Genomic DNA, 27,463 nt, shown 5'->3' on the forward strand with positions numbered 1-27,463 from the left:
CAGACTGAGGGTCCAAGCCAGAGGGCCGGAGGAACAAGGAGATGCCAGAAAGAGGGCTGACAGAAGTACATAAACATAGGGATGCTGTGTTAGATGGTCAGGAGGACTGGCACACAAGGCCTGAACAGCACTGCTGATAAAAAGAGCCAGGAGTCTGAATATTACTTTATTTCATGTTGATGGTGTAAACCCCTGCAAGAAAAGCCACTTGTTCAGGTGGACTTTTCTGTTTGATAAAAGTAGGCTGACATGCAGGCATGACTGGCATAGACTGTACTCACTGGTGAGCGCTTCACTTGAGCTAAACAATCCCCACAAATCACAATATATACACATTAAGCAAGAGATCACCGTTGCTTCTTTCCTACTATTCCAGATACAGGATGGCAAAAAAGGAGACCCAGAACACAGGCTTAAAATTTTAAAAACGTCTGTAAGGTTAGGTTCACATCTACAATATGCATTTTGCAGTGCATTTATCATTTTGCAGAAACCCACTACAGTCCATTTAACACAATTTCCAATGGGTCATGTTCACATCTGTGGTTTTTCACTCAGTGTGTTTCTTGAACAGGAGATCGCCCAAGGACTTTATTGCCCGCAGCGGTTTGTGTTTTTGGTTTCAAAGACTTTAATGGAAATGTATCAAAAGGAAGTGTTTGCGTTTCTGATACGTTTCGGCTGGATTTTTGCTTTTTCTTCCATCATGACAACAGACACCTCTCGAAAATGCAAGATGCATCAAAAATTTGTGAAAATCACATGTGAGAAAACTGCAAACCGCACTGGGAAAACGTATCAACTGCAACCTGCATAGGTATGAACCTAGCTTAAATAATTTTCATTTTTGTCATTATTGTCAGGAGAATATTAAGTAACTTCAGTCTCATCTATTTACAAGAACCAACACCCAACCAACCAACACCCTACTGAACAAACATTCTTTTTTGTTTTTTTGTTTACACTGCAGAAAACTGAAAATTGAAATATACTGTGCATATGTAAACTTTTTACCTAAAAAATCTGATTAGCCAGTCTTCTAATTCAGACACACATGACAGATCCCACACAGGCAGGCTGAACTCCGTTAAAAGAGTATGGCTTTTAGAAAGAAAAACCCAATATACTCACCTAGGTTGACGCAGCATCAATCCGATGCTGAATCTGCCCCCTGCAGCTCTGCATTAAGAAATGTGCAATCAAAGATCCCTGATCGCTCAGTTTACCATTTTGCTCTGAGCACAGAGCCGTGACTGTCAGTCAGTGGCACTCTACCCTCCCCTCCAGTGTTCACTAAAACTCTGAGCTGTGGAGGGGGCAGGAGGGGCTGGCTGAGGCTCTCGGCAGTTCTGGGTCTGGATCTTTTCAGAGCTTGGACCGGCTCTGTGACATCGGCCGACAGCAGGCTTCAGTCCACTGTCAGTTGAAAACAGATCACAGGAGTGCAGAACAAACTGTGGTCCATAGGAGAAGTACAGCAAAAAGCTTTGGCGCCAATTCTCCATTAAGCAATACAACCTGTTATAGACCGAGGCCAACCTACAACTGGGCCACAAAGGTGAAGTCCACCCTTTCCCAGAGTTTTGTTGGGCAGGGGATCATAGAAGAATGATCTCCAGATAGGTTCAAGTACTGCATTTACTATTTTTAATGATGATCTTAAAATCCACCCAGAAAAGGATATAAACAACTTTTTTTTATGTATTGAATGAAACATACATTTTTTTTTTTTTATAAAAAATGTTTATAAACAATCAGCAACAGTAATAATGTTACATACCTTCTCCGACCATTGACACTCCAATGGACATTCCCAGGAATTTGCTTTTGGTCCATACGTGTGTGTTAATGCTCATCTTCTTCTCTTCGCATTCACAGTAAAAACAAGACACAGGTGGGTGATGAGACACTTGTTCAGCTACAAACCGAACTTTGTACCACTCATTGGTAGATTCCTGGACTATGTCAGTTTCTTTGGCTTTCACACAGGCACTCTGAGTTCTGCAAGGCTTCACCTTTTCTTTGGGAACATCCCAGCTGCAATGAAACGTTTCACCTATAATTGGGTTATAAGGCTTCTTGGCAACTGCTCCTTTGCGGCCTTCATGGAAGGCTGTCAGGTAATATTCCACAAAGCTAATCATTCGCTCTTCAGGGGTGGTGCCAGCTGCAATGGACAAGAATAGATCGGGATGGGCCATGAAATTTGCATACATCTCCAGTAGGGATCTTTTCTCCAAAATAAAGGTTGGAAGCACTACCTGTCATAGAAAACAAAGTTTCTTCAGATGGTAGAGTTTTGTCAATAACAAATAATATTTAAACAACACGTTTAAAAAATGTGTCAAAATAAGCATTCCTAGACAAATATATGATACATATTACAAGGAGTTGCTTAATGTATGCACTTTTTCAAATGCTATCAATATCTGTCAACATTTGCAGCATGCTGAGGCATTTTGATAAATATGAAGATCACCATACAAGTTTGCAGTACTGTATATGTGTTTTTTCTTTTTTAGTCAAGTTAATAAATATTGTATAGTAATACTTTTTTTTATTTTCACAGCAAGGCAAGTGAAGCTCATGGCTTCTTCCCATGTGTTCTTGTTTCTCTTTAACACATTTTGTAAAAAACTTGCTGACTACGGAGCTCAATAGTTCAAGTTCAATTTTAAATATATAAGTGAACGGTTTGAATGAGTGACTTTACAGAAAATAGTCTTTGCAGTCAGGGGGCTGCAGTAGGAATTTGAAAACTGCAGTTTTGTAAAATGCTATATATATATATTTTTATACTGGTAGGCCATTTGGGCTTCCCATAAGCCTGGCTGAAAAGCCCCCAGTCAGTAATCCCCATTTCCTGCCATGTTGCCCTTTAATGCTGGGAGTGAGTGTCCAATGGTTTTTATGTGTTAGCAGAAAGGACATGGGGATTACTAACTGGTAGATTTTCAGCCAGGTTTCTGGGGGTTCCAAATGTCTTACAATTATAACAAATTAATATTATATTATTAATATTTAAATATTATAATATTTTAATGAACATTTTACAAAGCTGCACAGTTTTTTTTTGTTTTTTTTTAATCTACTGGGGCCCCTTGACACCATATGCGATTTTCTGGAAAGGGTGAACTTAGCCTTTAAACTTTATGCATCTTGGGAGAAAGATAAGGGGTACTTTTTAAACAAATTTTCAGCAATGCAGAATAGTCTCCAAATATGGAGATCTTTGTGCTCTGTAGTTGGATATCCTTATGTCAACGTGTTCTTCCTCTTATATTTTGTCTCTGCATAGAGGAAGACTAGTGCTGGTATATTGGTACACAGGTTTGTGTTAAAAATAAAACTAGAGAAATGTGGATGACATCTCTGGACACATTTCTTAGTTGAAAATAATGCATCTCCATTTCTCCTACAAGGCAATCACAAGGAAATTTAAGTACAACTGAATCCTGCTGCAGAGCGCTAATACTGTTTGCAGAATTGTGTGAACTGATCATTATCAGCCTACCAAAATAAACTGACAAAGAGCTATATATGCTACTTGCCAATCAGAACCCTTTCTATTAATGGCTGTAATCTGTTATATTTTCCGTAAGTCTTTTTTGGATTCCTTCACACAAAGCACTGAGCCAAGATTGAAACATTTTTTTCCTCTGGGAGTTGAAATGCTATCTCTTTTTATAATCACAAAGAAGAAGAAAATCCTTGTAAAATTCTCTACTATAGGAACAGGTTCATTATCAGTCTTGCGGCTGATTTACATTCAGCAGGTTCACATTCATATCTGCTTAAATGTTATGCATAAAAATGAATCTGCTGGATTTAATGACATGCTATATGAACTAAATAGTTTCTCATTTCTGCATTTGATTAACAAAAGAGCAGCACTGAATATCTTTTTAAAAACATGAGAGATGAGATCCACCCATGCATTTTTGGTCCTGGCAGGCAAAGCGTTAATCTTTTGCTACCCACTCATCACTCGTGGCAACTTCCAATCAATTTGTCTATAGCAAGGTTTAACCATGAAAGCCAGTTGAAGAGAGAGCATTGAGAACCCCTTAATTTTAGTATCCATAGCAATTAAAAAATATGAATAACAGTGTCTATGGGTAACTATACAGCCTGATAATTACTAGCGATTCTGAGCATAACTTGCAGTTATTTGGTTGTTTCAGAACCCCTAATGGGCGATAACAAGCATCATTGGAAATTGGAGAGATGTAACGGAGGAAAGAATCAAAGTACTGTGTATGAGTCAATGTCAGGATTGTCCAAATACTGCAGAGGATTCAAGCACTCAGGGAGTAGGTTTGAAAAGTGGCATATATACTGTTGCTTCACCCAATAATCTTGGGGATTAATCCATCTATGGTTACTTTTTGAAAAAAAATAAAACAAATAATGTTTTATTGAAAAGTAGACATAGGAATCAAAGTTTACAACAATTCCAAGACAGTCATTTACGTTTCTTGAGCATATTCAGAAAACCTCTCACTTAACACATAACAAACACATTGGTAAGCATCTAACTTGCCTTTATCTCAAAAGAACAGTACAGTGTGGTCATATATGAACAATAGGATCAAATCTCCTCTAATCCCCACACCCTCTATCCAATGTACAGTAAGATTCACCCGTCAGAGTGGTATGACTCAACCCATTAGTGCCTATCCATAACCAGTTCTAATGGGCTTAAACCTGGGGTATCTAGCCATGGACCCCATGATTTGTCATGGGGGTGTCCACTGTGCTGGTAGATATGCTTCCCCAGTTTAATGCCCTGTACACACGATCGGACTTTCCGACAACAAAACCGTGAATTTTGTTCGAAGGTTGTTGGCTCCAACTTGTCTTGCATACACACGGTCACACAAATGTTGTCCAACAATTACGAACCTAGTGACATAAAAGACATATGGCGAGCTGATAAAAAGGAAGTTCAATAGTCATGTGATATCTTCATTACGAACGCTAGTTTTACAACACGGAGTGCTTCCGGCTTATCCTTGATTCCGAGCATGCACGTTTGTACTTTGGACTTTTGTCTGATGTACTTGTGTACACATGATCGGACACACAACACACATTTGTTGGCTGAAAATTTGAGAGCGTGCTAGCCAACATTTGTTGGCAGAAAGTCCAACAACAAATGTCCGATGGAGCATACACACGGTCGGACTTATCGCCAACGAGCTCACATCCTACATTTCTCGTCGGAAAATCTGATCTTGTGTACGCGCATAAGAGTTTCAACCATACATTATACCAATTCTTTATGAGAAGGAGAATCAATAGATTTCCAATACCTAAGCACAACTCTCTTGAAAGAGGGCTCTAGATACAGCTTCTCTAATAGGGACATCTAGTTGGAAATTATCTAAGATGCCCAGAAGGCATGGTTTAGGGTCAAGCGGGATAGAGATCTAAAATACAGAATTTATCGAATTCAGTAGTCCCACCCAATTAGGGTTTAATTTGGGACACAGACAAATTGGATGGATCAGGTCCCCATGGTCCCTGGAGCATTTACTACAAGTGGGGGTGTCTAAGATGCCCATTTTGTGCAACCTAATCGGAGTAAGGTGCACCCTCAGGAGTATTTATAATTGCGTGAGCCTCTGTGTCATATTAGGAGAGCATTGAGGTACAGCCTGAACTGCTTCCTCCCACTGGTCCTCCACAAATGGGCCAAGATCTCTCTCCCACCTGCTTTTACCTATGGTCACTTTTTAATAATTTAGGATTCAGAAGTCCACGTTCATGCTTGCAACTATGCTGATTTCTAGTAGTCCAAATGTCTTCATGCAGTAAAGCTAACTTTGGCACCTGCTTTCAAAGTGGACTTATGGATAGTCCTATCCTGTACTTATGCGTGCAATGAACAAATATGAGACAACTTGGTTGAAAACATCAACTTAAAGCACAATTCTCAGATATTTTTGTTTTCTGAATATCTCGAAAAAATAAATAAATCCAAAACTGTCCCCTGCTGTACCTCTTCTACTCTACAAGATGTTCTAAGTCTTCCTGGCTTATGTTGCCAAGGATTACCTAAGCAGGAAGACTGACAAAAAGAGCAGAATGTTATGACCCAGCCTGAGCCCAGCACCCAACACTCACAGCATATTAATTCAGAGAGGCACTGATTTTACAGTCAGTGCTGCTCCCTGCATCATCTAGGCCCAACCACCCCTGGAAGAAGAATACCAAACTGTTATGCAAACACGTCATCTACTCCCTTGTCCTTCTTTACCGTCAGTCAGCACAGATATGTAAACCTTTCTTTTCATTTAACGTATGTCAGCAGTTTTGGACTCTTCCTCAGTGCTTGGAAAACTGTATCTCCTTCTCTCCTGCCCTAAGGCAGCCACATGTAGCACCAGCATCCTTATGCTGCCTCTGCTGAGAATTACTGTAGTAGTCGCTGCCACTACAGTGATCACCTCAGTCTTCCAGGCAAGTGCACCATTAACAGAACACCTTCCATTTTTCTCACTGAATGCAAGGCCTTCTCTGATTGGGTAGAGTGGAGAATGTAACATCACCACCCACCTCTGCACCATGTCCCATCAGAGAATGCCTTGCATTCAATAATCCTGAAGACTGTGACAACTGCTGTAGTGGTGGTGACCACTACAGTGATTCTCCACTTACTGGAAGGCAGCAGGTAGCTTACACATTAGGTAAAGGTTCACATATACTTTAAAGTGGTTGTTAAACTCCCATCCACTCTGTACCATTATAATAATTGTCCCTGTGCCTGTGTTCTATAAAACTCTGCCTGTTTGTACTGATATAAGCCCTGCTCTGGGCACTCAGCTGATTCCTCTCTTCTCTTCTCTCTCCGGCTCACAGCTGCAGTGGGTCAAGCCCTCCCGCTGATGTCAGCCAGGGAGGAGGGGGAGAGAGGAGAGAGCAATCAGCTAAGAGCTGGAGCCATGCTCATATAGGTACAATCGGGTAGATTTTTTTTTACAGAACACAGGCACAATTATTTTAATAGTACAGAGCGGATGTATGAAAGTATTTATTAGAAGTTATGAGAGCAGATATGAGAGTAGCAGGAGCAGGAGGTGGGGGTGGAGAAGGACACAGGAGACAGATAGCAGGCTGCGGATGACAGAATCACGCAAACTGGACACGGTGTTAGGGCTCAGCAGCCATGATTATCGTGGTTAGTTTGCAGAGGGGTTGGGTATAGCCAGGCAGGATCAGCTAGGTATTTCAGGTGATACGAGGGTCCAAATGACACAGCACAAGCACTGTGCTCTATAATATGCTTTAAGGCAGGGATATGCAATAGCGGACCGCCAGCTGTTGCAGAAGTCCCACGAGGCATAGCATGACTGACAGCCACAACCATGACACCTAGAGGCAGAGGCATGATGGGACTTGTAGTTTTGCAACAGCTGGAGGTCCGCTAATTGCATATCTCTGCTTTAAGCGATCAGGATCTTTATTTTATATTTTTGGGTTAACAAACGCTTTACGTAGAGAATATCTACTTATATATTTTATTTTGCCTGCCTTGAAGTGGAAAAAAAAATTTGTGGCCATTTTTATAATCATTTTCGATTTCCCTTTTCCATACATTTTTTAAGAGTATTTTCCATACATTGTTTGAAGAGCATATGTACCACCCACTTAGTTTCAGTTAACAGATGGACACAATGTTCTCCAATACCAATGTCAAGCACTATAAAAGGTCTGATGTTGTAATAGTACTACATGAACGCATGTCTGCAAGGTTCATACGAGAAGATATGGCTAGAATTAGCTCTGGGCACTACAGTCCTGCTCCTAGAGGAAGCAAAGTCTTTTAGTTTACTGGCATGTATTTAAACTTGTTTTTGCCAATTACAAATTAAACAAAAAAAAAATGGAGTAAGCAAACTGCTTAGAGTTTCTGAAGCAGGAAAATGCAGATTTAATTGACTGTGAAGTTTATCTGAAGAATATAATATGTTTGAGAAAGGATGAATTATGCAGTGTAGAGTCGGTATGTTTGCCAGTGACACAATCAGAGAAAGCATAAAGTACATAGTATGAAATTTCTGATGGCCTGGAACAAAAAAAGAAATTAGTTTGCAGTACTGCATTTTACTCACTCGTACACCTTTTGAAATATGTTTCACCATAGCTTTATGTATAATTTTTTTCTCATACAAGATCTATGTAATCACTGGTAATCTTGATGCTCATATTTTGTTGTTGATACACATGTATAGATATGCGGTGTTCCCATAAATAATGAGGATCGATAGGACCAGTCCTTTTAAATGTAATATCTCGACACATTGCATAGTAGTATTAGTTTCACATTGGCCGTTTGATTCATACTACTATAGGTGCTGCCATGTCAAAGTCTGGACTAAGCAAAAATGGCCGTGGTCACATGGCCACCAATCAGGATACACCTCATTCCATATAAACCAGACGGTGTAGCAAGATGGCGCCACTCCAGATGACGCTCCAGATGATGCCCCAGTGACGAAACACATAGGGCGGGCTAACAGTGTCATTGCATCACTTCTGGTTTCGAGCCATGGAACGCAAACTGTCCCGGCTTTCTGTTTTTTATCCAAAGCGGTCCATTAACAGACTAAATGTGAGTACGTCTTTGTCTATAATAATACGCAGTTATGTTTTTATGGAAATACACTATGGAGATGTTTTCTTTCTGCATGTGGGAGCAATAAGGGGCCAGCAACAAGGAGACTATCTTAGGCTTCAGACCGCAAACACAGAAGAAAACAGCTGAAATAGGACCAAAAGGTTTTTTCCCGTGTGCTACACAGTGGCAAATACTGTGAAGGCATAATACCTCCTTGTGGAGTGAATGATTACAGTGAGTGCATTTCTTATGGGGCACCTTTCAAGAAGCACCGAATAGCATTTGTGAAGGGCACCTGTCACTTTATTTTTTATTTCTATTTTTATGATATTTGAACTTTTTCAGTGCACTAGCACTTTTGTATCAGAGGACATTATATATGTTTTATGCTTGTTGCTATATGATTATTATCACAGCAGATAATTGGCTTTAACATTGTGTTTTTTGCACAGGAGGAATACATCATAAATATGGTTTGGATTGGTACCAATCTGTATTCTTTTAACAGCATATTTGTTGTAATAATCACTCAGATCATTTCCACATTTATATTGCATTATTTGCATATGTACTATACCAGGAACTCACTTCATTAGTAAGGGATTTAAAAACACCCCTACATCAGAACAGCAGCCTGCCTACCCTCCTTCCTTCCATTTCCTTCTAGTTCCACTTTGGTGGATCTATTGGTAGAGGCTGCCATTCTGCTCATTTGATTTGCTCCATAAGCACAGGAGTTCATATATATTTTTTTAGTTACTCACCTGTCCCACAATCCAGCGTTGCAGCAGCCTGAAGCCTCGCTCCTCTCCCTCTCCGCGGCACCGCCATTGCAAGGGTGGGCACCTGGCTGCAACAGCTTGCAGCTTCACAGCTGGGTGCGCACTGCGGGGGTCACGGTGCACCTTCTCAGTGGCCAGGCAATCTTCTGGGACCTGTGACATGTTCCAGGAGATTGTAGGGAGGGAGGGAGAGAGGGAGAGTTGCCTAGGTGGCCAAACGGATATGGCATGTAAGGGGGCAAGGAGTGCCTAAAGCGGAAGTTTCACTTTTGGGCGTAACTCTGCTTTAAGCTGGCCATACAGGGACAGAAATTCAGCCCAATGAGCAGGGACTGGCTAAATTTTGTCCGTTCCTGTTCGAGAGAAGCCATTCTAACAATTGAGTTCTCTTGAATGGGACTGCTGGAAAATGTTAATTTTATCAGCGCTTGCAGCCAGGATTGCAGTGCTGATCAGTGCATTCTGGCTGTTAGAGTATGGCTATTAGAACACAATAGCACAATAGGGAAGATTCCTCCATTCACTTCACTTGTGTGGATTAAGGAGTTTTTTTGTTAGATTTTTTTGGTCAGCCCTCCGGCAGATCAAGAAAAATAAATTCCCTGTGTGGGCAAGCCTTGGAAGGGGAGGCTACTTTTGTTTTCTTTGTTTTTTTGTGGCTTTTTTTCCCTCTGTTTTCATCTGGAGATCTTACTTGAACAGACCAAGCTGTCCAGACAAAGTGGCAGTGAGAGGGTTGAGACAAACCATTTAACATTGACAGGAGTACTTACAATGATCAGTTTTTATTTATGTAAAACCTTTACCCCAAAAGGAAAAAAATGGTTTGTTTAAAATGCTTATAAAACGTTAGCTGGAGTCATGGGCATCGGTGAGTGCCGAGTGCCCCCCCCCCCGAATGGGCAAGGTGTGCAGTCCCAGTGGCTAGGCTATGGGGATGCACGGGGGGGAGGAGTGGACCACACCCGTGTGGCACCCACCAGAGGGGTGACACCATCAAAGAAGCAGATGTAGCAGGTGCTTTCAAGCCCCCCCTATATGTGAAGCGATGACAGGCAGCGGGCTGCTGCTCAGCTCAAGCAATCTCAGCAGCAGCGCTGTGATAGGGAAAAGCTGCGGGCCACTGTCAGAATGGCTTACTGGAGCCATTGGTAGCAGCGGAGGCGATCGGATCCTTCCTGGTCGGATCGAGGTAAAGATGGCCCCCACTCAGCTCCATACCATTGCAGGATGAAAGCGACTTCAAAACTTCACTTCTGCCCATGGCTCTTAAAGGGACATTCTTTTTTAAACACATTTTAGTGTAAATATGAGAGGTCTTGTCATGCTTTTTTTTCTATTACGAGGGATGTTTACATTCCTTGTAATAGGACTAAAAGTCAATTTTTTTTTTTTTTAAGAACAGTGTAAAAATAAATAAGAAAAAAATATATATATATTTTTTAAACATGGCCCGTCCCGACGAGCTTGCGTGCAAAAGCAAACGCATATGTGAGCAGCACCGGCATATGAAAAGGGTTTTCAAACCACACATGTGATGTATCATCGCGATCATTAGATCGAGAGCAATAATTCTAAAAGTAGACCTCCTCTGCAACTTAAAACATGTAACTGAAGAATTTTTATATATATATATATATATATATATTATGTTTGGGGGTTCTAAGTAATTTTCTAGCAAAAAAAAGGATTTTAAATTGTAAACACCAAATCTCAAAATGAGGCTCTGTCCTTAAGTGGTTAAAAATAGGGGGTTCGTTTTTTTTCTTTAATCAGCAAGTTTTTGCAGGTATGCATACTTTTTTACAGCAATTGCATAAAAAAAAATAATGAAAAGTTTACATCTGCTTTAAATCTGTACAGCAAGATCGGTCTGGTAATTGTTACTGCTCTTCCATACTGAATGAGCCTCTAGCGCTTATGCGGGGCTCCATGGGACAGTACATAGGGCGATAGAAAGAAAGTCCCCCCCCCTCTCTCCCCCATCTTTTAGGTTGCCCCAGGTGAAGTGAAATGTGTAGCAGCATAGCAACAGGTCCCGATTGGCTGAATCGGGCGGGATTGAGCCGGGCTGTGTCTATATAAGCCGGCGGCTTTCCCGCTCGTTTCACAGCCTGAGGAGACCCTGCTGAGGACAGACCCTGCGCTGCTGTAAGCAGTTACCTGAAAATGGAGGAGTTGCTGCGCCGTCTTATCCACAAGGCGGAGAGCTGTGGAGGGGCGGAGTGGTTGAGGCGGTGTTTAGAAGAAGATGCCGTCCCTTCTGTCTCAGATTCGGCTGATATGGAGCATGCTCAGACTGTGCCCATTGAAGTAATGGAGTCTGTCTGTCACAAGACTCCCTCTGCTGGCCAGAAGAGAGGTCGCAAAGGTAACAAGGGAAAAAGGTTGAGAAGGGAAGATTCTCCCTCTTCCCCTGTGAGAGAACAGGTGAAACAGGCAAGGTCACTCATCTAACAGAGCCATGATGGAATCACCTCAGCTAGCTTCTGCGGGCATATCAAATGAGGTACCAGCATCTGGGCAGCCTGTTAGCGTGGACCATAACTCTGGTGAGAGAAATTATTTTAATTTATTAGAACTGGGTAAAGTAGTTGGTTCTTTAGCCAATGTACTTGCAAAAATGGGTGAGCCTATTAATATTGGGAATTTATGGAGTGGCGGTGGGGCAAGTGGTTTGAATGTACCATTTAATGATGTTTTTTCACAGAATAACCCCGCCACTGCAGTGAGTATTAACCCTTTGTGTAAGAATGTTTTTATTGATGAGTTACCTGTTAAGAATATTGTTAATTCATCTATACCTGTTTCTGTCTCTGATACTACTATACCTTTACCTATTAAAACTATGGTTTCTGAATCCTGTCTTAAAGAAGCCCTACCTTGTGAATTATCTCCCCTGGGATATCATTTATCCACAGCAGTTAAAGAAAAAATTTGGCGGGGAGAATTCATAGACATTTTGTCATTGCTCCCGTCATCTAAAGAATTTTTGTTTAAATCTGAAAAAAGAATGGATGACAGGTCTGAAGAAGATAGGAGGAGGGCAATTCCCCAGACTTTTCAGAACTGGCTTCAGGCTTTTTGTATTTTTGCTTCTGTCATGGGTGAACGTTTTCCTGATAAATGCTCAGGTTTGTTTCAACACCTTGATATAGTTGCGGAAGCTTACCGCCACTTTGGTGCCATTGCATGGTTTAGTTATGATGAGAGCTTCAGACAGAAGCTTTCAGTTCACCCATATCTCCACTGGGGGGTTAAGGATGTGGGTCTGTGGCTGAATTTGATGCTGCCGCAAAGACCTCAATATACACAGAGGCCCCCAATTCCGAATGTTCAGTCAACTTTTCGTAAAGGAGTGTGCTCTGCATACAACGATTCACAATGCAGGTTCTTATCAAACTGCAGATATAAACATGAGTGTTCGTTTTGCGCAGGTACCCATCCAGCAGCCCACTGTTTCAAAAAATCAGCTAATGCATCTCAATAGAGGGACAATATTTCAAAAGGCATCGACGCCAGTGAAGTTGGCAAAAATGCAGTTCTGGCTAGATCATTATCCAGACCGCAAGATGGCAGACCTTCTTTATGAAGGTTTTAAGTTTGGTTTTTTAGTCCTTGCTTTTATTGGTGAAGGTTGTATTACAATTAAGAATTTAAGCTCAGTTATTGCACGCCCGGATATAGTTAAAGAAAAAATTTCGAAAGAACTGCAAGAAGGCAGAATTGCTGGACCTTTTCCTTATCCCCCCCTTTTTAAACTTTCGCTTATCTCCTTTGGGCTTAGTCCCAAAGAAGGAACCAGGCTCCTTTCGGCTGATCCATCATTTATCTTTTCCGCATGGGAATTCTTTAAATGATGAGATCTACAGTGTCTTATGCTTCTTTTGATGATGCTCTTTGTCTTCTAAGACAGTTTGGCAAGCAGCGTATATGGCGAAAGTGGATATAAAATCTGCATTTCGACTTTTGTCAGTCAATCCTATAGGCTTTAATTCATTGGGTTTCCACTTTGAAGATCAATTTTACTTTGATAAGTGCTTACCAATGGGTTTTTCCAAGTCCTGCAGTTACTTTGAGGCATTTTCTACCTTTTTGCAGTGGGTATTGTCACAAAATGCCCCTCAGGGTGGAGTTATTCATTATTTAGATGATTTTTTATTTATAGGCCCCGCAGAGGTTCCAGTTTGTTATGATATGTTGAATTGTTTTTTCAACATGTGCGAGTCGTTTGGAATTCCCTTAGCACATGAGAAAACAGTGGGTCCGGTGATGGTGATTGAATTCTTGGGCATCCCAATTGATTCAGTTGCAATGGAATTTCGACTGCCAAAGGAAAAAATTATCAAAATGAGATTAATTATTTAAAAAATTTTTGTCGAAAAGAAAAGTCTTGTTACGGGAGGTTCAGTCTTTGTTGGGTCTTTTTGCTTTTGCATCTAGAGTAATCCCAGTAGCCAGAGTTTTTTCTCGTAGATTTGCTCTGGCTACTAGTGGTCTTAAAAACCCCTTTTCACATGTTAATATTACTCGACCCATTAAGGAGGATTTGAAAGTATGGGACCAATTTTTGATCAATTTTAATGGATGCGCAGTGTGGCAGAGCGAATTCATTGAAGATTTTGATATTCGCCTGTTTACCGATGCATCCGGTTCTGTCGGTTTTGGTGCCTTCTTGAATGGCCATTGGTGTGCTAAGGAATGGCCTAATTCTTGGAGGTCTCCAGATATTATCCGGAATTTAGTATTATTAAAAATGTTTCCAGTAGTGGTGGCTATTTCAATTTGGAAAGAATTCTTCAGAAATAAAAGAGTCATACTGCATACGGATAATAAAGGAGTATTATTTGCTGTAAATTGTTTGTCGTCAAAGTCAGAATTTGTGATAAAATTGCTCAGTTACTTGGTTTTGCAATGCGTCATGCATTTAACATTTGGCTGAAAGCAAAGCATGTTCCAGGTATTACTAATGAGATCGCTGATTCATTATCTCGTTCGCAGTTCCAAAGGTTTCGGGAACTCGCTCCAGAGGCGGATCAAGAAGGTTTCCCTTGCCCAGATTTTCTCTGGGGCCTGATTTGGGATTAATTGAAGAAAATATAAGGAATTCCATCGCTCCCAAAACTTGGGAAGAATACTCACAAGCCTGGTTTAAGTGGTGTCATTTCTGTGCAGAGTATCATTTTTCAGCTGATACAGTTAGTGTGAATATGGCTTTATGTTTTGTTTCTTCCCTGATTCCAGCTAAGCTTAGCCCTGCTTCAGTTAGCAAAATCTTTGCAGGGGCCTCATTCTTTTTAAAATTATCGTGACAGCCCGCTCTCAATTCCTTTTTTCCAGTTAAGCAAATGCTGAAAGGATTTAGAAGATCCTCTCCAGCTGTTGACAGTAGACGTCCTATTTCCTCAGATTTACTGATAAAATTTATGTCTTCCCTGGAATCAGTTTGTTTTTCCCATTTCGAGACTTCGCTGTTTAGAGCAGCGTTTGTCATTGCATTTTTTGGGGCTCTTAGGTTGGGGGAATTCACAGCACCTAATAAATTTTCTTCTTCCTTTTTGGTTTTCTCAGACATCTCTGTTTCAGAAGATTCGATTAGGATTTTTCTCAGAAGATCTAAGATGGATCAATTAGGCAAGGGTCGCTGTTTAACTCTTTATAGAGCCCCTTTTCAGATAATATGTCCTATCTTTAGAGTTTCTCAATATCTTTCTGTTCGACTCCAATTTTTAGGCTCATTTTTTATTCATGATAATCTATCTCCATTAACAAGATTTCAGTTCTCGTCTGTCCTGTCTTCTTGCCTTAAGCAGCTTAATCTATCTGGTTTCCAATTTTCCTCACATTCTTTTAGAATTGGGGCTGCTAAAGAGGCAAGCTTGCTTGGATTTTCTAAGGATGGTTTAAAGCAATTGGGGCGTTGGGATAGTGATAGATTTAAACTGTATGTTCGTCCTGATCTTATCATTGTTTAATCTTTCCTTAGGTCCTTCTAAGCGTGTAATTTGGATAATAGGACATTCCTTTATATTTTGGGCCAAAAGGAGAGCTTCCATCAAGAATGGCAGAACTAATTTGGGTTTGGATGAGAGACGTTTTCAGGTTTTGTGGTGGGGAATAAGGGGGCTGAGATGGAGGAATTTAAAAGATCAATTAATTTATCTGTTAGGTCAGTGGCCTTCTCCTGATGTGATTATAGTTCATGCCGGGGGTAATGACCTGGGCAAAATAAAAACTTGGGATCTTATTTGTGAGATGAAGAGAGATTTATCTGCCTTTAAGTTACTATTTTCTTCCACAGTTATAATTTTTTCTGAAATGGTCCCAAGACTGATTTGGTCAGATGTAAGCAATCTTCACTATTTAGACAAAATTAGGAAACGGGTGAATAGAACTATACGCAATTTGGTTCTTTCACAGGGCGGTTTTTCCTATCGCCATATAGACCTTGAGGGTTTCCTGCCTGGTCTATATGGATTTGATTTGGTGCATCTTTCTGAAGTTGGTCTAGATATATTTCTTTTAGGTTTACAGAATATGGTTGAGCAGGCCACGGCATTTTGGGGGCTTCAGCCACTCAGTTTGTGAGTGGCTTTCAGCGGTTGGGGTTTGTCATCCAGTTTAGTTCTGGATGGACTACGTGAGATTAATAAATTAAATTATTTATGGTTATGAATTTTAAGTTTAAGATTTTGTTATGAGTGATTATTGTTATGTTGGGTAACCCCTTAATAAATGCCGTGGCCATTTTATGCCAAAAATGAAGATGGTTTGTGTCTCTTTATTTTATATTTTATGTATAGCTATTTTAGTCCTTTGTGCTGTCCCATGAATGAGCCTCTAGCGCTTATGCGGGGCTCCATGGGACAGTACATAGGGCGATAGACATAATGTTCCCCCCCTCTCTACCTCATCTTTTAGGTTGCCCCAGGTGAAGTGAAATGTGTAGCAGCATAGCAACAGGTCCAGATTGGCTGAATCGGGCGGGATTGAGCCGGGCTGTGTCTATATAAGCCGGCTGCTTTCCCGCTCGTTTCACAGCCTGAGGAGACCCTGCTGAGGACAGACCCTGCGCTGCTCCCACTCTCCCTCCCTGAAATGTATACAGTAGTTTGAATTTGTCATGGCATTTTTTAGTGGGGTTTGTCATCCAGTTTAGTTCTGGATGGACTACGTGAGATTAATAAATTAAATTATTTATGGTTATGAATTTTAAGTTTAAGATTTTGTTATGAGTGATTATTGTTATGTTGGGTAACCCCTTAATAAATGCCGTGGCCATTTTATGCCAAAAGTGAAGATTGTTTGTGTCTCTTTATTTTATATTTTATGTATAGCTATTTTAGTCCTTTGTGCTGTCCCATGACCTAATACTCCTCCATAGCCATGGCCAGGGTTGCTAACCTGTACAACCTATATCAGCCTTTCTGAACTTTTTGCCACAGAGGAACTTTAAAATGTTTTTCAAGTCTCAGGAAACCCCTGCTAAAAATGATTATATCTACAGCTTAAGGAACATTTTTGTGATCAAAATTGTAGAAGGCTTTTAATAAAAGATTAAAAGTAGCACACATAGGGGGTTATTTACTAAAGGCAATATTTTATATGAACAGATGATAATATTGATGTAATGATTATGGTTTGATTATTGTATAATTTTTATTGTCTGAATTTTTATAAATACAACACTTTATTTGGTGGATCACAATTTAAAGACACAGAGCAACAATATTTATAACTTAATTTCTCCACTGACCAATGTAAAAGAACAGTACAATCTTCATGTTGTGTTTCTTTTGTGGAAATTATTAATATTTGATATTTATTTTATTGATAAAAATGATGTTGTATAGAACATACGGGTATAAAAAGATCCCTCCCGGGTGTTAAGTACACTATGGGGGTTATTTACGAAAGGTAAATCCAATTTGCACTGCAAGTGCACTTGGAAGTAAAGTCACTGTAGATCCGAGGGGGACATGCAAGGAAAAAAAAACAGCATTTTAGCTTGCACATGATTGGATGATAAAATCAGCAGAGCTTCCACTCATTTCAGATCTACCCCTTTCAGTGCACCTTCAACTGCACTTGCAGTGCAAAGTGGATTTAATTCGTAAATAACCCCCATAGTGTACTTAACACCCAGAGAGATCTTTTTATACCCTTATGTTCTATACAACATCATTTTTATCAATAAAATAAATATTAATAATTCCCACAAAAGAAACACAACATGAAGACTGTACTGTTCTTTTACATTGGTCAGTGGGGAAATTAAGTTATAAATATTGTTGCTCTGTGTCTTTAAATTGTGATCCACCAAATAAAGTGCTGCATTTATAAAAATTCAGACAATAAAAATTATACATTAATCAAACCATAATCATTACATCAATATTATCATCTGTTCATATAAAATATTGTTGTGTTGAGTAATATTCAGTATCTCTCAATGATTTCATCTAAAGCCCCATAAACACTATACATTTTTCTGCTGAGTTTTTCCTTCAGATTTACCAAAACCATATAATATGAGGTCAAACCTTAGGAGTTTAAATTTGTATGCAATCAGACAGGTCCTTGCGCTACATGGGTTTAGTAAACCAGAAGGAAAAACTCAGCAGAAAAACTGATAGTGTGTATGGGGCATAAGAATTCAGTCATCTGATGCACATCAAATCTCAGAACACATTGGCAGGGACTATTATACAGGGTGCCTTTAAGAACCAAGAGTTTCAAGAAATATCATAGGACTGCATAGAACACTTCCCTCGCACCAATCGTTCCCTCAAGAGAGAACAAACAGCAGTCCATAGTGTTAAGGCGTACGCTGTTTATTGAAGCCAAAAGTATTTACTGTACGTCTATTCACAAATATTGCAGTCTATAAGGCACAAAAATCTCTTCAGCACCGCTGCAGACTTGGTGGATGTGATGACGTCAGGATAGGCTGACACATTTCATCAAATGAGACGTTCTCAAGTGGTTGGCTGAATGGAGAAATGGGGTTGGCTCAGTGGAGACATGCCCCTTTGCACTGGGGATCAGTGAAAAAGTGTCTCCCTTGCATTGATGGTTAGAGTAGATGGGAAATGAATCCCCTACTGCTAATGGAACCTTAGCATTTTCTGGAGGAACTTTGGTTGAGGAAGGCTTGCCTAGATGCACTAATAATAGAATGGGTAAATTTCTTAAAGCATAAACCATTATAATAATTTTTCTGTACAACTTTGTTTCAGTTTAATTATATTTTTGAAATTTGTTGTATAAAATGTTAATACTTACAATCATGGAGGCTTAGCATCATATGTGGATGTTACCTAGGGCAGTCTGCACATAAAGCAGCCTGCCTTGATATGATCAGTACTCCAGACTGACATCCACCCATCAAGGCATTGATAATTGCGTTACTCCTCCAAGAGCCAGCCCACTGCTTACTTTAGGGCTAAGGGCGCTTGGGAGCAGAACTGGGGCATGATGCTGTGATGTTTTCAGAAAATGATGTACTGTCACGTGGCAAAATTTTCATGGAGACCTACAGGTTTCCTTTGCTGTGTTTTTATTAATAACATTATTGATTTTTTATTTTATTTTTTAATAGAGAATGATGTCAACAGGAGATTCTAGTAAATCCAAGTGCTCCAGCAGGTCCTTTGCCGTTATCCTTGGGTTTTCTTTCATGAACTTTAGCACTGCAGGATGATCTTTGCACTGCTATCACTCTCAAAAAGAGTGTTATATTCCCTCCATTAAAGCCTGTAAAAAAATGCCCTCTTCAGCTTCACACATCTTTAAAATCCTTCTACAGTCCTATGATTTTTTTTTTGATTGGAGCATGATTCACTGAAATAGATAATTTTTGAGAAAAATACTTTTTCACCAATAAAACTGTGTATATATCCTTTAGAAGGAATCCACACCCCTAATCTAGTCTCAATGACTACAATACTTAGGTTCAATTACACTTATCTCACATCCATTTTCTATGATGAAGTGTGAAAAGATATCGCAGATGTTTTCTGTGCTTTAACTGCATTTTTTTATAGTTGGAGAAAGGGTCTCTTTAAATAGGACTGTCTTCGTTTATTACCAAAAAGATGTAGTGGGGAAAATAATTATTTGATCCCCTGCAGATTTTGTAAGTTTACCCCCTTACAAAGAAATTAAGGGTCTATAATTTTTATTGTATGTGTATTTTAAATGAGAGAGACAGAATATCGACCAAAAATCCAGGAAGAAACATGATACAAATGTTATAAATTGAGTTGCAGTTCAATGAGTAAAATAAGTATTTGATCCCCAAGCAAAACAGGACTTAGTACTTGGTGGAGAAACCCTTGTTGACAAGCACAGAGGTAAGAGGTTTCTTGTAATTAGTGACCAGGATTGCACACATCTCAGGAGGGATTTTGGTCCACTATTTTTTACAGATCTTTTCTAAATCCTTAAAGTTTCTTGGCTGTAGCTTAGCAACTCGAAGTTTCAGCTCCCTCCATAAATGTTCTATAGGATTAAGGTCTGGAGACTGGCTAGGCCACTCCATGATCCTAATGTGCTTCTTCTTGAGCCACTCCTTTGTTGCCTTAGCAGTATGTTTTGGGTCATTGTCATGCTGAAAGACCCATCTTCAGAAGGTTCTCCTCCAAGGTTTTGCAATACATGGCCCAATGCATTAGCCCCCCCAATGCGGCAAAGTCGGTTTGTACCTTTAGCAGAGAAACAGCCCCAAAGCATGATGTTTCCACCTCCATGCTTGACTGTAGGGATGGTGTTCTTACATAGTTACATAGTTTGTCAGGTTGAAAAAAGACACAAGTCCATCCAGTTCAACCACAAAAAAAAAAAAAAAAAAAATAATAATAATAATAATAATATCATACAATCCCATATACCCAATTCTACACCCACAGTTGATCCAGAGGAAAGCAAAAAACCCCAGCAGAGCATGATCCAATTTGCTAAAGCAGGGGAAAAATTCCTTCCTGATCCCCCGAGAGGCAATCGGATTTTCCCCGGATCAACTGTACCTATCAATGTTAGTACCCAGTTATATTATGTACACTTAGGAAATAATCCAGGCCCTTCTTAAAGCAATCCACTGAGCTGGCCAGAACCACCTCCGCAGGGAGTCTATTGCACATTTTCACAGCTCTTACTGTGAAGAAACCTTTCTGTATTTGGAGATTAAATCTCTTTTCCTCTAGACGTAAAGAGTGCCCCATTGTCCTCTTTGTTGACTGTAAAACGAATAACTCGACACCAAGTTCACTATATGGACCCCTTATATATTTGTACATCATATCTCCCCCTTAATCTCCTCTTATCAAGAGTGAATAAATTCAGTTCCTCTAATCTTTCCTCATAGCTGAGTTCCTCTATGCCTCTTATCAGTTTGGATGCCCTTCTCTGCACTCTCCAGTTCCCGGATATCCTTTTTAAGAACTGGTGCCCAAAACTGAACTGCATATTCCAGATGAGGTCTTACTAATGATTTGAACAGGGGCAAAATGATATCTCTCACTCTGGAGTCCATACCTCTCTTAATACAGCATTTTTCATCCTCCATTTTTTATCCTCCAAACATGGCAAGTCCCCTTCCTATGGAAGGCACATGTACAGTCATGCCAATGAACATCTAAACAATTCAGAGGAGGATTGGGAGAAAGTACTGTGGTCAGATGAGACCAAAAATTGAGCTCTTTGGCATTACCTTGGCCCACCGTGTTTGGAGGATGAAAAATGCTGACTATGACCCTAAGAACACCATTCCTACAGTCATGCACAGAGGTGGAAACATGATGCTTTCAGGCTGTTTCTCTGCTAAAGGTACAGGCTGACTTTGCCACATTGAGGGGCCAATGGTCAGGGCGATGTATTGTAAAATCTTGGATGTGAACCTTCTTCCCTCAGCCAGAACATTAAAGATGGGTGGTGGACAGCCTGACAATGACCCATAACATACCGCCAAGGCAACAACGGAGTGACTCAAGAAAAAGCACATTAGGGTCATGGAGTGGCCTAGTCAGTCTCCAGACCTTAATCCTATAGAAATGGAGGGAGCTGAAACTGAGTTGCCAAGAGACAGCCAAGAAACCTTAAGGATTTAGAGAAGATCTGTAAAGAAGAGTGGACCAAAATCCCTCCTGAGATGTGTGCAAACCTTGTCACCGACCACAAGAAATGTGCTTGCCAACATGGTTTCTCCATCAAGTACTAAGTCAGGTTTTGCTTGGGGATCAATTGCTTATTTTACTCACTGAACTGCAACTCAATTTATAGCATTTGTTTTATGTGTTTTTTTTCTGGATTTTTGGTTGATATTTTGTCTCTATCATTTAAAATACGCATATGATAAAAATTATAGACCCTTCATTTCTTTGTAAGTGGGCAAACTTACAAAATCTGCAGGGGATCAAATAATTATTTTCCCCACTGTACATCCAGGAAAAGAGTCCACAAACCTTCTCTTATGCCGCATGCACACGATCGGAATTCTCGACGGAAAAAGCTCTGATGGTTTTCCCGACGAAATTCCGCTCAAGCTGCCTTGCCTAAACACGGTCACATCAAATTCCGATCGTTTAGAACGAGGTCACGTACAACACGCAAGACGGGACTAGAAAAGGGAAGTTAAATAGCCAGTAGCCAATAGCTTCCGTCTCGTAGTTGAATCTGAGCATGCATGATTTTTGGCGTGTCGGAATTGCATACACACGATCGGAATTTCCGATAGAAAGTTTTTCCGTCAGGAAAATTGAGGACATGCTATCAATTTTTGGCTGACGGAAATTCGGACAGCTAAATTCTAATGGAGCATACACACATTTCAAAAGCTCTCATCTGTCTTTTTCTGGCCGGAATTCTGATCGTGTGTACTACGCCCTTGTAGATGCTAACATTTCCATGAAAGACAAATTGCTCAGTTCCCAAAGCTAAAACACCAGGCTAAGGATACTTATTTTTGTTTTTTGTGACTTTCTTTTCAATTAAATCCAATGAGATTTGAAATTACAAACCATATGGCTAAAATAAAAATAACTTTCCTCCCGTTAAAGCGTTGTGCTTTGAGAATTGAGGCCAACATCCTTAGTAATTATTAGATAACAGTCAGTGCAAGACAGGAATCAACTGTCACGTTCTCTTATGTTGGCTAAACAGCAAAATAATAACATTAGATTATTTTTTTCAGGAACAAATGTCTTCTTACACCTTTCTATAAAGCCTTCATATATTTTCTTGTATCACTTGCTCCATTACTTTTCCCTGTTGAGTTACACTGCAGTATGTATCTATTTGCAAGTTGCTAGTGAAGCAATTACAGTTTGGCTCTGGAACAACAGTTCCCATGGTAACTATCTACCTGCTTGGTTACTGCATGTGACCGCTAAAAAGGAACTACCTTGTGCAGGTCTAAATACATCAATGCTTACCAGCAATCAATAAATATATGGAACGGAATAACACTGATAGATTAGTGTAACAGAAAAACATGTATTACTTTTTAGGAATGTAAAAAAGATTTGTTTGCCAATAAATGCTAAGAAAGAAATTATTTTGCGATATCATAGGTACAGTTGAAAATTTGAAGATTTATACTAAACCTGCTCATCCTTACCCTTGTTTTATTTCCTCAACTAGGGCATCCTAACACCTTAAAGTGGAACTAAACCCTCTCCATTAACTTTAACTATTTTTAATCCTTATGCTGCTAGCATTAGTAAATAAATAGGAAAATATCTTATTCTTACTCGTTTTAACACTCAGTTACTTTCTGGTTTCCTGCCTAGAGCCATATAATATCATATCATATATCATACATCCCAGGAGTCTTCATGGGCATTTTTTTTTTCATTTGAAGGAGAGGCTTTCCCAGCTAACCCCATCCTCCTGTTTGCATGCATGAGCTAAGGGCTGATGGATTCTAGGAAGTAAATGCTTCATGAAACATCTCTGCCTTTCTATAGATGACCATGCTGGGGTAATTTCTCAAGAAAATAAAGCATGGCGACATGGATGGATGGATGGATGGATGGGCGAGTTTTCAGTTTTGTGGTATGCAGATAGAATTTAGTTCTGCTGTTAAAACCTTTCTTGTACAGCATAGGAGCCCACGTGAGATTGATAAGTGGCACAGGTTATCACTACAAGCATACTACTAATGGCAAATAAATGGTAGTCTCTGGTGTAGGAGCCAGAGTTCTAGCAGCTACAGCTGTTGTAGAGGGACCTGGGACAGTTTCTTTACCACAGCAACAAATGAATCCAGTTTTATGCTGTATGGATAAATCTTAGTGTGGTTGGGGATTCCTTGGGCAATTTAGAGTCACATTGGATGTTGGGACCAGAATGCACAGCAATATAAACCCAGCATAAACTAAAATAATCTCATAGGCACCGAAGGCAGAGGACATGTGAAGGTAAAGGCACAGAGAAAGTGGGAGGGAGGAAAGGGCAGAGCTTAACATGGTTAAAGGAAATTTTAATATCTTCAACCTTCATTTTCAGTAATGGCACCCCAATCAAAAGATACAGTTATTTTTTGATAAGATACCATTAAAGTGATGGGTGCATCTGCTGTGAGATAAGTGTATTCTGGAGGAAGGTGCAGTATGCTGGGCATATTTACATGTAAGGCAGGGTTGGTGCTATACTATTTTGCGCCCTAGGCAAGACCAGATTCTTGCATCCCTCCCATAATGAGGGGGGTGAGGGGTGGGTGAGGTAGTATGGGGGGCAGTAGGTGAGGCAATATGAGGGGTAGGTGAGGCAGTATGAGGGGTAGAAGAGGCAGTATGAGGGGGTGGGTGAGGCGGTATGGGGAGGTAGGTAAGGCAGTACAGGTGGGGTAAGGCAGTACGGGGGTGCGTGGGTAAGTCATTACAGGGGGGGGTGGGTGGGTAAGTCAGTATGAGGTTGGGTGGGTAAGTCAGTACAGGGGTGGGTGGGTGAGGCAGTATGGGGAGTGGATGAGGCAGTATGAGGGGTAATTGTGGCTGAGGCGGTGCGGCTCCATTCAGCAGCAGGGACTAACTGGGCATTTGGGCAGAGTACTCTGGGGAGGGGGGTTCAGACCCCCTTAACACCCCCTTAACTACGTCCCTGCAGCAGGGAGTAGGGAAACCAGCAGCTGTGGCTGCGCCCTAGGTGGTAGCTGTAGCACTGGCCCTGGTGTAAGGTCTTGAGTGCTCGGTACATTGGATGATGTAGTGTACAGAGAAAAATTGTGATCCATTTGGTGTGCTGTTTATCTTAGGCTTATGGATACAAATTTTAATATGGTGCTATGGGTGCAGTCTGGGTCGAGACAGAACCACATTATAAATATAAATAAATCCTATGGCTTTAGGAACCACTGAAGATTCCAATCCAGCACACTTAATGCATCACTTCTGGGAGACTGAAGAGATCTCTAAGTGGCAAACAGACAAAAAGAGCAAAGTGTGTAAACTAAACCTAGTGGGTATGTAAATGTTTACTAAAGACAATTAGCAACTCACATAAAGTAAGACAAATTATGCTTATTATGGTTCTCAAAAGGATTCCCAGCTGAGGAGTACACCAAAGAAACTGTCACAATGAATACACTGGATATGGTCTGGATGGCACCTGCAATAGCTAAGAGAGACAGCAAGGGGCACCAATCGCAGTGCAGAAAGGTAGAAAGGTGGATACAGCACACAATAACTGGCAACTCACAGCTTGTAGATTTCAAACATTACAAACATTGGTGCATCTAAAACAGGTAGTCCCATGCTGCATAGCCCATAGAGTATAAATGCAGCTCCCAATTGCACCCATTTCAAGGCTTAAAAAAGAGGCGCTGGCTTTGAAAAATGTTGCCACACCCCCGACATCACTTCCTGTATCATCACTTCCTGTCCTTGCATGTGCTCCATTGATCCACACATGCTGCTTTCTGTCCTGAGGCTGCCTGGTCACCCCCTCTACCACACTCCACTCCTTGAAGCAGCAGCTCTATCTTGGGATCCTGGATGCCTCCTTCTCCCAACTGCAGATGCACCAATGACTGTAATAATGAGATCATTCACATACTGTGTGTTGCCATTTAGTATGTGCTGTAAACACCTCTTCAGCTTGCTGCACTTAGATTGGTGCCCCCTCACTGTCTCTCTTGGCTATTGCAGGTGCCATCCAGACCAAATCCAGTGTATCCATTGTGAGTTTCCTTGGTGTCCTCCCCAGCTAGGAATCCTTTTGAAAACCATGATAAGCATAATTTGTCTAACTTAAATAAAGTGAGTTGCTAATTGCCTTCCTTTAATAAATGTTACATACCCACTACACTTAAGCCTAGAACACACGTGCTGAATGTTGGCTGGTTCAATAAAAAACGTCCGAACTTCGGCCTGTGTGTATGGCAGCCAGGCCGGCTTCAGTTGGACATACATCCTGGAAAATGGACAATCGACCATCTCCTAATCCGCCCTCTCAGCCAGTGGCCGAAAGCACGTGCGTGTTCTGGGCCATCCCTCTGTCAGAACACAACAGCTCAGTGGGGAGATTACTGAACTAAAATCGGATTATTAGTACAGTGGCTCCGACCAGAGCTGTGAGGTTTTTTTTATTCAACCAAGCAAAAAAACTGATAGTGTGTATTAGGCTTTAGCCTGCGCACTTTGCTCTTTTTCTGTTATGCTCATATCTAGGAATTGACAGATTTTTGCTAAAGTTGCCCAATGAACAATGCTGTCTCGGATATGACGTTTTATCAGTCTTTGTGATAATGGTAATATATCCGTCTTATTTGCTTTGACTTAAGAGAGATAAGTGTGAGTGTGGTTACTCTCAGAAAAACAAAAAATCATCACCCTTCTATACTCTCAGTTAGGGGACTGGTAGAAGGTTGGTATGCTATAATAATGCTATTACTGCTGGGCCCCACAAACAAGTACAGTAAGGACTTATTGAAGGAGAAAAGTCAGTAGAGTAGTGCTATGACTGCTCAATCTTACATATATGAAGATAAGGGAGGAGCACTGTGGAGTGTAGATGACTTCTTTGTGGACTGGGTCTTGGACTTTCAACAATAAAATTGTTACAAATGCAAATATATATTTTTTTTCTTTCATCCAGAACGGAGCATTTAAATATGGCATTTGTACATTTAGAAACATTTGCATGTTCTAAAGCTATTATTTTGGTTTTATGTTATTCTGTAAAAACATGGAGTTTCTGCCAACACCCAAACTTGAAGTGTTACATGACATTGTATTTATGTTAATCACAAGGCCTCCATGCCAAGCGCAATAACAATTGTAGGCAAGAACACTGACAATCACAGGACCACATATAAACATATGTACTCTAAGCCACTTTGCACGTTTGTATCAGATCCCTTCTCAGTTCTCCACACAAATACATTTTCAGAAAGAGAGGCCAGCATACAGTATTTCTCACATGACAACTTTCCTTAAAGTGGTTAGATAGAGGTTAAGAGTTAGGGGGTGCTTTATTGTTAGTGACAAATTGCAAAGTCAGTGACTTAAAAGCAAACTTTGTAATATGCACTTATTTTCAACTCTAAAAGTATCATACTGAAAAGGACTACTGCTGGGCTGCTAGTGCTGAAATCTAACACAGAGAGAGTAGAGCTGATGTGTTTTCGATTTTAAATGGCTCAGTCAAAGATCTTTTCGACTTTGTGCAAAGAAGAATTTCTCCCTTGAAAGCGTGTCAGTGCTTTGCGTTTTCTAGTAACATGGAATATGACTCCATAACAGATGTGTTTCTTGTTCTTCCTATCTGCCCTGCTGTGACTAGATTGTGGATTACTCATGGAAATGCCATGCTGTCCCTGGGTCTACAACCCACTGTGGGCAGTGTACACAGCCTTCTCATATGATATGAGGCAATATAAAACATGGTATTCTATTTACGCAGACTTAGTTCTGTCAAACTCCATTTCCTATTATATCTGATAATTCCTTTGATATCTGAATTAGAAAGGGGGGCCAATAAAGTAGTTGTAAAGGCAGAAGATTTTTTTATCTTAATGCATTCTTTGCATTAAGATAAAAAACCTTCTGTGTGCAGCAGC

General features: G+C 40.4%; 1 protein-coding gene across 1 annotated transcript in view; it reads right to left on the minus strand.

Annotated features, from left to right (window-relative positions):
• OSBPL10 (oxysterol binding protein like 10) overlaps window positions 1-27,463 on the minus strand; it is a 634,297-nt gene that overhangs the window by 137,271 nt on the left and 469,563 nt on the right. Inside the window, exon 8 of the mRNA XM_077491461.1 lies at window positions 1,781-2,261. Within this exon, the coding sequence (XP_077347587.1) occupies window positions 1,781-2,261 (481 nt within the window). The remainder of the gene's footprint in view (window positions 1-1,780; window positions 2,262-27,463) is intronic.

The sequence above is a fragment of the Lithobates pipiens genome, unplaced genomic scaffold, assembly GCF_037356315.1.
Source record: "Lithobates pipiens isolate NorthernLeopardFrog02 unplaced genomic scaffold, aLitPip1_a1.2 Scaffold_19, whole genome shotgun sequence".
Taxonomy (NCBI): domain Eukaryota; kingdom Metazoa; phylum Chordata; class Amphibia; order Anura; family Ranidae; genus Lithobates; species Lithobates pipiens.